The sequence below is a fragment of the Dreissena polymorpha genome, chromosome 2 (genome assembly GCF_020536995.1).
Source record: "Dreissena polymorpha isolate Duluth1 chromosome 2, UMN_Dpol_1.0, whole genome shotgun sequence".
Lineage (NCBI taxonomy): Eukaryota > Metazoa > Mollusca > Bivalvia > Myida > Dreissenidae > Dreissena > Dreissena polymorpha.
Window position 1 is genome coordinate 73,269,214 of NC_068356.1, and position 13,482 is coordinate 73,282,695.

The 13,482-nt window shown below is 37.1% G+C and overlaps 2 protein-coding genes across 3 annotated transcripts in view; one reads left to right on the forward strand and one right to left on the reverse strand.

Annotated features, from left to right (window-relative positions):
• Positions 1–13,482, reverse strand: part of LOC127867599 (D-glucuronyl C5-epimerase B-like) — a 157,713-nt gene that overhangs the window by 90,600 nt on the left and 53,631 nt on the right. The window lies entirely within an intron of this gene.
• On the forward strand, positions 5,859–11,523 carry LOC127867598 (uncharacterized). The gene is made up of 3 exons (XM_052408875.1): positions 5,859–6,263; positions 8,924–10,167; positions 10,725–11,523. Exons 1-3 carry the CDS (start codon positions 5,869–5,871, stop codon positions 11,087–11,089), a joined length of 2,004 nt encoding a protein of 667 aa, XP_052264835.1. The 5' UTR covers positions 5,859–5,868; the 3' UTR covers positions 11,090–11,523.

The window sequence follows — 13,482 nt, forward strand, 5'->3', positions numbered from 1 at the left end:
CAAATATCAAGTTGCTATATTCATAAGTGAAAAAGTTATGGCCAATTGCTTTGGACGGACGGACAGAATGACTGACATACTGACGGACAGTTCAACTGCTATATGCCACCCTACTGGGGGCATACAATTTTTTTCTTTTGTGTGTGTGGGGGGGGGGTGGGGGGGTATAGTGTGAAGTGTGAGGGTGTGGTGGTCATTTATTAGATGATCTTTAATTAAACAAAAAATAATGGGGGGATTGAGGGGGGGGCGTGGGGGATGGTTTGGGTGGAGTCTATTGTGGTATGTCAGGTAAGAGTTGTTTTGTCAAAGAATCAATCGAATCTTATCATAAATAAAGAAGTTATGCAATTTTTGCAAAATTTTATAATTTGACCTTGAGAGTCAAGGTCATTCAAAGGTCAAGGTAAAATTCAACTTGCCAGGTACAGTAACCGCATGAAAGTATTTGAAGTTTGAAAGCAATAGCCTTGATACTTTAGAAGTAAAGTGGATCTAAACACAAAATGTAGCCATATATTCAAAGTTACGTAGTCATAAAAGGGCCATAATTCCGTAAAAATGACAACCAGAGTTATGCAACTTGTCCTTTACTGTCCCCTTATGATAGTTTGCGAGTGTTCCAAGAATGAAAGCATCTATGATACTTTAGGGGTAAAGTTGACCAAAACACAAAACTTAACCAAATTTTCAAGTATAAAGGGCCCATAATTCCGTCAAAATGCCAGTCAGAGTTACATAACTGTGCCTGCACAGTCCCCTTATAATAGTTAATAAGTGTTGCAAGTATGAAAGCAATAGCTTTGATACTTTAGGAAAAAACTGGACCTTAACCCCAAAATTAACAAAATTTTTAATTTTCTAAGTATAAAAAGGGCACATAATTCTGTCAAAATGCCAGTCAGAGTTACATAACTTTGCCTGCACAGTCCCCTTATAATAGTTAGTTAGTGTTGCAAGTATGAAATCAATAGCTTTGATAATTAAGGAATAAAATGGACCTAAACACAAAACTTAACCAAAATTTTCAATTTTCTAAGTATAAAAAGGGCACATAATTCTGTCAAAATACAAGCCAGAGTTATCTAACTTTGCCTGCCCAGTCCCCTCATGATAGTAAGTAAGTGTACCAAGTTTGAATGCAATAGCATTGATACTTTATGAGAAAAGTGGACCTAAACGCAAAACTTAACCGGACGCCGACGCCAAGGTGATGACAATAGCTCATAATTTTTTTTCAAATAATAGATGAGCTTAAAATGATTATTTCAGAATGAAAAAAATTGCCAAGCACAAAATAATTTTTTTTATTATATTAAACATTTTTGTTTCCATGTTTCATTACCCCCGGTTCACACATAGACGCCGCTTCTTCTACGATCAAAGCGTGGCCGAAAACGCGGTCTGATCGTGACAAATCGCAGGAGAAACGTAGTGGAGTCTTCATAAGCCCAGTATGATCACGGTACAGTCTTCATAATCAGAGAGCTCTACGCTCTTGCCACGCTTATTTTGAACATGCTCAAAACAAGCGTAGCAGGATCGTGTCCAACAAGACACAAGAAGAAAAAAAGTTGAAGATCATTTTTTGCCAAATTGCTCGATTTAGACTCAGATCGGCCTCGATTTGACCCGATCCAAACCTTTTTCAGATCTTGGCTTGATCCGGATAATTGTCGTAAAGTCGCAGCTCTGTGAGAACGGGTGGTTAACAACCCTTAAATCATAATTGTGTGTATTAGCGCAATGCTGATAACTGCATAGTAGGCATAGTAAGAAAAATCAATATTGGCCACTCGTTAAGCCGTACCTAATGGGTGGAGTTAACTAAGTGAATCACCAGATTTATTTATGGGATTTGTATGTCCCATGCATTAGAAAACAGGGTTAGTGCAGATTATCAGTCGTCCAGGGACTTCCACCTTTTGTAAAACGGATGCAGGGCTTAACACCAAGGCATGTCCGAACGACATTCACTGCCTGTACCTAGGTTCGGGCTAGCCACTGTCCCAGGAACATATCTGACCAGTCATGTGTATTCTGGGCAGGATTATGTGTTCTATACCAATAAACTGCGCTTTAAATAAGCTTTTCAAAGATGCAAAAATCTTAATACAGTAAGATCAGATGACAATTAAATCTCAGAGTGAAGTCAGAGACAACAACGGATCGTATCTCGAAAAAGATTTGGAACCCCCTGATTGCAATCAAAAAGAGGCCGACAATTTAGAAAAACCCCAGCGGTTGTCGTTGTAAAACATGTCAGTACCTATTTTTAAATGGAATTATGCTAGATACGGTTTTTGATTGGATTCCATGAAGTGACGTGTTTTCTCGATAAATATACGTTTTAAAATTATTATAAAATTATTAGTTATTTATCAATTTTAAATAACTTTAATTTGTTTGATTTATTAAAAATGTTTTGACAATCTTTTTTCTGCAATTCAATTAGCAAAACTAATATTAATGGTTGATCCCAGCTTTTAGTAAAGAGTTAACCCTGTACAATTGTTACGACTACCGTGACACGTTATTTTGTGACACCTTAGATTCACTTACCATTTGTTGTCAGACAGCAACCACGGTTTGTTATAGCAATCTATGTAAAATAGGTTTAAACGTTCATGTAGTTGTTTAAGTTTAGCTTTACAAGTGGGGATCGGGGTTCATCGGATAAGAAAAGAAAAGGGAAGGAGGAAAGTAAGAGAAAGTATGAGAAAAAACAAGTTGAATGATCAATATAAAGGTTTTGATAATACTTGGGTCAGGGCACATGAAAGATTGGTCAGGGCTAGTAGGTTCTGCATTTACTAGCCCGAATGGGCTAGTTGAAAACAAGTTAGTGTTAAGCCCTGGGATGTACGACTGCCGTTTTGGGGCGTAATTTACAACCAGACATCCGATAACAGAATCGCTGCTTTAATTTATGTAATTTATTTGTACAGCTGGTATTCAACCATGCACTGAACAATAAGTCTTCATCTGGAAAATTTGATAAATTTTAAGAAAGATTTGAAGAAATTAATCATGTGTTGCTCCCAAGATCTCGCACCACACAAAACAAATAGCTCAAACAACTGCATACTGACATTACAATCATTTACTCCTCATAATCATTGATAAGGTATCAAGAAAATGATGTTTTCAACTGCAGTTGCCAGTTATTAGTAGCATATGTTTTCTCTGAAAAACAGATGCATTTCTGGAATAAACTCAGTGAACTTCAATGAAATTGAGCTTTAAAGATTTAGAGTTATGTTTTAAACTCAAATACATATTGTTGCTTATGCAATAGTACACATACAGATTGATACATTACTATTAGATTTTAATAATCACAAAGAACTTGTCAGGTTAAAAGTGTAAAACAATATATTTTAGGAACAACATTACACTAGAGCTTCAAAATAAAGGTGACTGATATAGTGTTTTTCCCAGGCCCTTTTTGCGTGGCCGCCTTTCATAAGCGCCACTCTGCTCTTTTCAAAGGAAAAATCCGCCATGTGCCCTTTTTGATAAAATCTGTATTGCCCCTTGATCAAACTTCTATGCCGACAAGTATCATATAATGGCCCCAAGCAGCGAAAATTCGCGTGGTTGTGTACATGTATAAGTCATGCGTGAATAAACCAGTGTCAATATCAATCAATCATCACAATGGCTTATACCTACATGTAGCACACTAATCGGTCCTTAATGTGTACTCGTCCACGACAAAATCGTTTACAGTTACTTCGGTAATGAAAACGTCGATGGTTTCCTCGTTGAAATTGTGCATTTCATGCATGATACAGTAATACAGTTATATCAAAACATTTATTTCTACGCGTAATTAAATTAAAAACAAATAATTTAAAAACACAAAAAGTTGTATCTTTAGCGTTATGGTCGTTTAGATTATTAATTATTGAAACAATTACTGAACCATTTAAATTTAACTAGAAATTTGTCACAGACGTGACGAATACCCCCACATGCCGCATTGACACATAATATTTTGCATGTCGTCTTCACAAAAAACAGCGGACACCATGCTACATTTTTAAAAGGCACTAAGTGACCCCTTGACCTAGTTTTTGACCCAGAACGGCCCATGTTCTAACTTGGCCTTAAGATCATCTCCATAAAACTTCTGACCAAGTTTGGTGAAGATCGGATGTAAACTACGCGAATTAGAGAGCAGACACCATGCTAAATGTTAAAAAACGCACTAAGTGTCTCCGTGACCTAGTTTTAGGTCCGGAATGGCCCATGTTCAAACTTGTCCTAGAGATCATTTAGATCAAACTTGTGACCAAGTTTGGGGAGGATTGGATGAAAACTACTTGAATTAGTGAGCGGACAACATGGTGAGGTTTAAAACGCACTAAGATACCGGGTGACCTTGTTTTTAACCCGGCACGACCCATATTAAAACTTGACCTAGACATCATCTAGTTACAACTTCTGACCAAGTGTGTTGAAGATCGGATTTAATTTACTTGAAATAGAGAGCAGACACCATGCTCAATGTGTTAAAGTAATAAGTGACCCTGTGACCTAGTTTTTGATCTGACATGGCCCATGTTCGAACTTGGCCTTCAGATCATCTAGATAAAACTTCTGACCAAGTTTGGTGAAGTGTCCCCGTGACCTAGTTTTAGGTCCGGAATGACCCATGTTCAAACTTGTCCTAGAGATCATTTAGATACAACTTGTGCCCAAGTTTGGTGAGGATTGGATGAAAACTACTTGAAACAAGGGCTGTTTGTAAAACATGCATGCCCCCCATATGGGCTCTCCGTTGTAGTGACAGCTATTGTGTGAATATGTTTTTTGTCACTGTGACCTTGACCTTTGACCTGGTGACCTGAAAATCAATAGGGGTCATCTGCGAGTCATGATCAATCTACCTATGAAGTTTCATGATCCTAGGCCTAAGCGTTCTTGAGTTATCATCCGGAAACCATTTTACTATTTCGGGTCACCGTGACCTTGACCTTTGACCTAGTGACCTGAAAATCAATAGGGGTCATCTGCGAGTCATGATCAATCTACCTATCAAGTTTCATGATCCTAGGCCTAAGCGTTCTTGAGTTATCATCCGGAGACCATTTTACTATTTCGGGTCACTGTGACCTTGACCTTTGACCTAGTGACCTGAAAATCAATAGGGGTCATCTGCGAGTCATGATCAATCTACCTATCAAGTTTCATGATCCTAGGCCTAAGCATTCTTGAGTTATCATCCGGAAACCATTTTACTATTTCGGGTCACCGTGACCTTGACCTTTGACCTAGTGACCTGAAAATCAATAGGGGTCATCTGCGAGTCATGATCAATCTACCTATCAAGTTTCATGATCCTAGGCCTAAGCGTTCTTAAGTTATCATCCGGAAACCATTTTACTATTTCGGGTCACCGTGACCTTGACCTTTGACCTAGTGACCTCAAAATCAATAGGGGTCATCTGCAAGTCATGATCAATGCACCTATGAAGTTTCATGATCCTAGGCCCAAGCGTTCTTGAGTTATCATCCGGAAACCACCTGGTGGACGGACCGACAGACCGACCGACAGACCGACAGACATGTGCAAAGCAATATACCCCCTTTTCTTCGAAGGGGGGCATAATAATAGTTTGTATATTTTACACAATTTTACATAAAAACGTTTTTAGTTCCCTGATGTTTAACTTTTGCATTGAGTTAAAATATACCACATTTATCTGTCAATGTATGGATTACTGACGAGTTTTTAAAATTCAACAGCATTGACAAAGAGTTCATGTTTACAATTTAAACCATGTTATACTGTAAATAGCCTTTCTTGGTAATATGATACAGGTTCTTTATCAAAAAATGTGCGACGCAATACACAATCACATGACCGGATATCGTCTGACATTGGTTACTAAGATTTTAACGATAGAGAATATCAATAGTGGCAAAATGGCTTCCAATATGGAGGGTTCAATCCATAGAGGATGTGACTTTATTTTTGACTTCAATTGTTTCACCTGTCATGAAACTAACAGAAACACAGAGGCTGAATTTTACTGTAAGGAATGTTCCAAATTGTACTGTAACAAATGTGTGGAGCATCATAACTATCTTTACAAGAAGCATGCAATTTTGGGCAAAGAAAACATCAGCCTATGGCCTGAGACTGATGTGGTTGAACAAGAGAAATGTAAGGAGCACCGGAAAGAAAAACTGACCATATTCTGTGAGGAGCACAATGTGCTGATATGTCATGTCTGCCTTTTCCACAATCATCAGTAAGTACATATGCACTTGTTATGAAGATCTTTTTTTAAATGTCTACCGTAAAAACCCAGTCATAAGTCTGCCCGCTCATAAGTCGGGGGGTAAAAAATTATACGAAAATCAGAGATTTCGAATATGTCCAAGTCATAAGTCGAGTCAGAAATTGTCCGTCTACGAATTTCATAAACAGACGCCATTTTAAATGTACGGGAAGTTTTTATTCTATACATAGACCATGACGTCATTATAGCCCTGTGCGATGTAGACATAGTGGGCACGTGTTTTATGTACGGTACTTTGTGTAATATAATCAATACAATATATATTTAGGAAATCGAAAATAATAGATAAAAAATACAGACAAGCAAATCATTATGAACCACATAAAAACAAAATCAACAACATAGGAAACCAAGACCTATATACATGTACATTGTAATTTACACAACAACGACATACGAAACCATAAAGTCGCGTTCAGCAGCACTATTATTATTTGATTTCTCTGCAAATTCTATCACGCGTATTTTAAACGCATTGTCATACGCATGGCGTTTGCGTTTTCCAGGCATTTTCACAAATCAAATGTGTTAGTCAAATAAATAAATTATTATTATAAAGTTTGCACTAAATTGTCCACGCTAGTAATAATCCACAAACTTTTAATCCGATGACACACTGTGATCACTGTAATCAAATCTTTCCACTTTTAATCTGACTATCAAAACAATTGATTACTTCCTCGGTAAAACACATTTTTATTACAATGATTGACATAACCAATAGACCGCTAACTCCACCTTTGTTCTACATAACAGTTAAAAAGGCGGAGCTATGCATGTGCTCAAACATAATTGGACGATGACTCGCGATTGTTTAAACATGTCGCTTCACAAATTAAAGGAATCTTATTTTATCGGCTAGAAGGGTGATGCTTTATGGCTTCTTGACAGGAAGCGGCTTTCCTTTGATGACGTCTGTCAATTCACACAGGTTGCCAATTATCGCTTGACTTTAAAAATGACCTGATCTTTTGTTTACACATTCAGTTATAAAAAACACCTGCTAACATGAAAACTTGGGATTAAATTATGAAAATATAAACAATGGAAATGTTGCAAACTGTGGTTATATTAATTGGTAAGTATCAGTTTAAAGACAACATTTCATGTGTCGTAAATCAACGAGTTTAAAAAAACAAAAACAAAAAAACAATTGCGGCGGGGATCAACCTTTGTCGAATTTCATTAATTTTTTTCATGGTTGACCTCATAAGTCGATACCATCCTTTTAATCAAATTTTGGAAGTAAAAATCTTGACTTATGACTGCGTTTTTACGGTATACCAATCTTTAGCAAACCTTTATCTCTCCCAAGATATTAAATATTTCACAAGAGTTCCTGATACATATTTTTTGTTCACCTGCCTTAAGATGATTGTCATCTTGTTTTGATTGAATACAGATGTTTAACCCATGCATCACTCATGAAACAAGAGATAATTTGAAAATGCAGCAAAGCCGTACATATGACCTTGACCTTTTATCTCTTGACTTGATAATCATTATGGGACATTCTTCATATAGTCAAACCAGCATACTGATTTAAATGATGCTAAGAGATTTCTAGATATAAATATATATAAACAATTGTGATGTATTAAGCACATGTGACCTTGATCTTTGACCTCTTGACCTCAATATCATTTTTCTTTCCTCCTAACAAGCATAGCAATATAGATGATCATATAAGAAAGCGTTCTCTAGATATCATGCAGAAAACAATTTCTTTATACAAACTCATATGATCTTGACCTTTAACCTTCACGGTGCCTATGCCATGTGACTTTTTAAGATCTGTGTTGGGAGAATAAAGCGCGTCCCAGGTAACATTTTCAAGGATGTCTTTTTAAATAGTTCACCATTTTTAATGGGATAAAGTGGAGAGCCCGCTGATTTGTGAGAGTTTTCTATAGGTATCATGATTTTTTTAAACGAATTAGTATTTTTTCAGTAAAATGCAACCGGGCGTTTATAATATGAGGTCTCAACACTGATCTCACATTATTATAATCGTTCAAACGCACAGTACTGTTGCACTTTACTGAAAAAATACTTATTTGTTTAAAAAAATCATGATACCTATAGAAAACTCTCACGAATGAGTGGGCTCTCTTCTTTATCCCATTAAAAATGGTGACATATTTAAAAAGACATCTTTAAAAATGTTACCTCGGTCTCGATTTATTCTCCCAACACAGATCTTTAAAAGTCACATGGTATAGGCACCGTGCCTTGTGATCTCAAAATAAAACAAGCAAATTTGTTGAATTGATATCCCCTGCCAAATAAACTTGGTTTATGGACGGAAGAAAATCCCTTGATAAACGGTATAATATTATGGCTTACGTGGGGGCTAAAAACGTCTTTTCCAACCATTTAACCATTATACCAATTTTCATGATCACAGGTCAAGGTGTTCTTAAAATAAATATAGTGCAAATACAAATGTCATGCTCCAAACTTATGTGACCTTGACCTTTGAATTTGATATATGTTTTTAAAGATATCTTGTGTGACAAATCAATATAATTCAACATAAATTGTAGATCTAAAAATATAATCCATCCTTTGGGAAAACACATACATGATGTAAATTTATGTTTTTGTAGGAAATGCAGTCATTTGGTTCTAATATCTGACAAATTGAAACAGCTGCATCAAAAAGGAGACTTTAACCAGTTGTCAGCAACTATTTATACACAACACCAGAAATTGATACATGAGAAAGATGACTTAGAGGAGAATATTAAGTCTCTTGAGAAATCGTACAAGAAAATTTTGGAAGAAATCAATGTTTTACGAAAGACCATTAATGATTCTTTGGATCAACTGGAGAAATATACTAAGAAGGAGATGGACACATTTCTGGTCACAATGAGAACATCAATTCAAACTGACATTGAAAACTGCACTCAGTCCATCAAAAATATTACATGCCTGCATGAAGATTTGCTGAAAATAAAAGACAAAAGTGAAGCACTTAGTTTTATCAAGTACAGAAAATGTCTTGACCAGTCCCTTAAGCTAGAATCAGTTTTACAAGAAATGACAACAAAGACTGAAATGACACTTACCTTTAAGCCTGATACAACCATCCAACAAACCCTGTCCACTCTCTCAGGATTGGGACAAATACTGAGCACAGCGCGACAATCACAACCTTTTAAAAGGACAACACAGAACACGGATAGCAGACAGAATAAACCTAAAGATACCAGCCAGTCTGACCCTGGACACCAAACAACTTCAGGATTCAAGGTAAACAAATCCAATCCAGAATCCAGTACATCTAGAAGTTATAGCCCTGGAAACCAAACAAGTGATCTGACCAAGTTAGGACAGGTTTCTGATCCAGTATCAAGTTCATCACATAAGCTGGTCCAGGGACATCAACCAGGGGCAGTAAGCAAGTCTGATCAAATCATAAAAGTGAAGAGTAGTAAGAAGTACAGAATGAATATTAAGGGTGATTACACATGCTTTATAAGCAGTATCTGTGAGACAGCTTCTGGAGAACTCCTCCTCACAGATCTGAACAACCATAATGTGAAGCTCCTGGATCAGACCTACAAGGTGGTGGCCCACTGTGTCTTGCCTAGGTCACCATGGTCCATGTGCAGCATTGACTCCAGTTTGATGGCTGTTACCGTAGAAAACAATGAGGTCCATTTTATTAGAGTGACCAATGGCCAGTTAATAAAGGACAGGATACTGAAGCTCCAACATCACTGTAATGGTATTGCCCATCAGAATGGTAACCTGTACATTACAGACGGTAGAGCTCTGTATCTCTATACTCTGGATGGAAGTCTGGTGAGGGAGATGTATAAGGATACATCAGGTTACAATGAAGGTAATAATTATTCCTAGCATTATTCTAATGTTTAAAACGTTAAGGACCCATGCTTCTTCTGTTATTAAAAAAAAAAGAGTAATAATCTGCACATATACCAGTAATCTTATCAAATAAAGTTATTTTTGTCAATAATGAGCTGAACATAATGAACAAAATACAAAATCTAGTTTTGAATGCATATTCACAAAGGTAGATGACCTGCAAATGAAAAAAGTAGTTTTATCATCATAAGTTAACAACTTTATATCACAGTAGACAATGATTTCTTTGATAACTATTTCCAAGCTAAATTAAAAACCTCAACATATCACATTCTCTACACAACTGGTCATTATAATTGATATTTACTGCACTGTACGTCAATATTCGTGTTCTTGTATAGCTATTTATTTATGTTTCTTAATTTTGTTACGTGTTTTTGTATGCACTAAGTTCCACAATAAATTTTATCAATTTATTGTATATAAAGAACCTTCGACTCGCTGCTTTTTATATCACACCCTTCATTTCAACGTAAATACAACATCTCATCATCACTGTCTTCCATACCGCAGTTACCTCCTGTGCAGTGAGTCCAGATGGAGACAGGATATATGTGACCAACAATAACAGTAACCAGCTGGTCACCCTGTCCAGGGATGGCACAGTGATCTCTACCCTGACTGTACGTGGACTGAACTCACCGGGAGAAGCATGTGCAGGCTTACATGTGACTGATTCAGGACAAGTTCTTGTGTGTGGATACTCTACAGACACAATCTACCAGGTGGACAGGGATGGGAGACAGATACTGGCAGAGGTGGTCACAAAGAATGATGTTGTGACTCGCCCTATATCTGTCTGCTACAGCAAGCACACAGGATCAATCCTTGTAGGAATGTGGGACAATAAGGACATTAGAGTGTTTAAGGCACAGTGACTGTTGGAGTAGGATGATGTCCATGTATTAGAATGTACACATTCATGATAACAATTTTCATTTGAAACCGTGTTACATTTTTGTATGCAATGTATATAAGACACAGTGACTGTTGGAATAGGAACTATTCAATATTCCCTGTATGAAACTATTACAAATATCCCATGAAACATCTTTTCCAAATCGTCATCAGTGAAAAATATAAATTGAAATATGCTCAAATATCATTAGCAAAAGAAGCAACTAATTAGTTTAATTTAAACTAAGTTTTAAAGGATTTTACAAGCATTAAAGAACAGTCTATTAAAATGATTTTGTTTGAGGATTTGTTTACTTATTGTTTATAAATATCTTATGATATTGTTCATGATATGCATATCATTAATAATTTTATGAACATTGTCTGTCAGTGTATTAAATATTTTGTAAACTTATATGTATGTGAGTATAATATCTAGCAATAATTATACTGGTCCACATGACACATCAAATAAAAAGAAAATGACCCAGTAGCTTGAAAATTTAAGGATTTGAAATCCAGGTCTCAAAGAATCCACTCGACTGCTCGCATATGCGAGTGAAGTTGACGGTCGGGCGAGTTAAGTTTGTAAAATACTCGACCGGGTGAGTGCTGTTTTTCAAGTTGAAAAATATCAATTCAGTTCCAGAACTCCTGCCACATCGATACAAATTGCAAACAATTTTCCTAACGAACAAAAAATAGGTTTAGTACCCAAAGAAACTGCACTTTCGTTTTGACAATGAAAAATGATGTCATGGGCACAGTAAAAATAATTCTCGAAATCGGCTGCCCTCTTTTCGTAGGTGTTTATGGACGAAATGATTTTGAAAGTTTTCACAAAATAGGCCTTATATAAGCAAATTTTCATTTTTGTGACCTCCGGGGCAGGGTCAAATTTGACCCCAGGGGCATAATTTGAACAAATTTAAAAGAGGTTCACCCCAGGAACATTCCTGAGAAATGACATCATAATTGGACCAGTAATTTAGGAGAAGAAGATGCTTTAAGGAAAAGTTAACGCACGCACGCACGACGGACACAGGACCACATTAGCCCCGCTGGCCTCTGGCCAGTGGAGCTAAAAACACACTGTATTAAGTCAAATTGGAATAAGACATCAAGCTTTGAATGGGCATGATTTTGTTGATTTTCTCAAACATAACTGCTCATTTCGTGTTTTGGAGGTATTTTGTAATATTTTGTCAATGTACCTATGAAGTGTCATAATCCTCGGCAAAAGCGTTCTTGAGTTATCATCCGAAAATCATTTTACTATTTCGGGTCACCGTGACCTTGACCTTTGACCTTGTGACCTCAAAATCAATTGGGGTCATCTGCGAGTCATGATCAATCTACCTATGAAGTTTCATGATCCTAGGCGTATGCGTTCTTGAGTTATCATCCGAAAACAATTTTACTATTTCGGGTCACCATGACTTTGACCTTTGACCTAGTGACCTCAAAATCAATAGGGGTCATCTGCGAGTCATGATCAATCTACCCATGAAGTTTCATGATCCTAGGCATATGCGTTCTTGAGTTATCATCCGGAAACCATTTTACTATTTCGGGTCACCGTGACCTTGACCTTTGACCTAGTGACCTCAAAATCAATAGGGGTCATCTGCGAGTCATGATCAATCTACCCATGAAGTTTCATGATCCTAGGCGTATGCGTTCTTGAGTTTTCATCCGGAAACCATTTTACTATTTCGGGTCACCATGACCTTGACCTTTGACCTAGTGACCTCAAAATCAATAGGGGTCATCTGCGATTCATGATCAATGTACCTAAGAAGTTTCATGATCCTAGGCGCAAGCGTTCTTGAGTTATCATCTGACAACCACCTGGTGGACGGACCGACAGACATACCAACCGACAAACCGACCGACATGAGCAAAGCAATATACCCCCTCTTCTTCGAAGGGGGGCATAAAAAAGAGAGGACACCATGCTGAATGTTAAAAAACGCACTAAGTGACCCAGTGACCTAGTTTTTGACCCAGCAAGGCCCATGTTCGAACTTGGCCTTAAGATCATCTAGATACAACTTCTGACCAAGTTTGGTGAAGATCAGATGAAAACTACTTGAATTAGAGAGCGGACAACATGCTGAAAGTTTAAAACGCATTAAGTGACCCCGTGACCTAGTTTTTGACCTGGCAAGGCCCATGTTTGAACTTGGCCTTAAGATCATCTAGATACAACTTCTGACCAAGTTTGCTGAAGATCGGATGAAAACTACTTGAATTAGAGAGCGGACAACATGCTGAATGTTTAAAACGCACTAAGTGACCCCGTGACCTAGTTTTTGACCAGGCAAGGCCCATGTTCGAACTTGGCCTAGACATCATGTAGATACAACTTCTG

Coding starts and splice junctions, on each gene's coding strand:
- LOC127867598 (XM_052408875.1), top strand. CDS start 5,869: ATGACCGGATATCGTCTGACATTGGTTACTAAGATTTTAACGATAGAG. Junction 6,264..8,923: donor TGCCTTTTCCACAATCATCA/GTAAGTACATAT, acceptor ATGTTTTTGTAG/GAAATGCAGTCATTTGGTTC. Junction 10,168..10,724: donor TACATCAGGTTACAATGAAG/GTAATAATTATT, acceptor TCCATACCGCAG/TTACCTCCTGTGCAGTGAGT.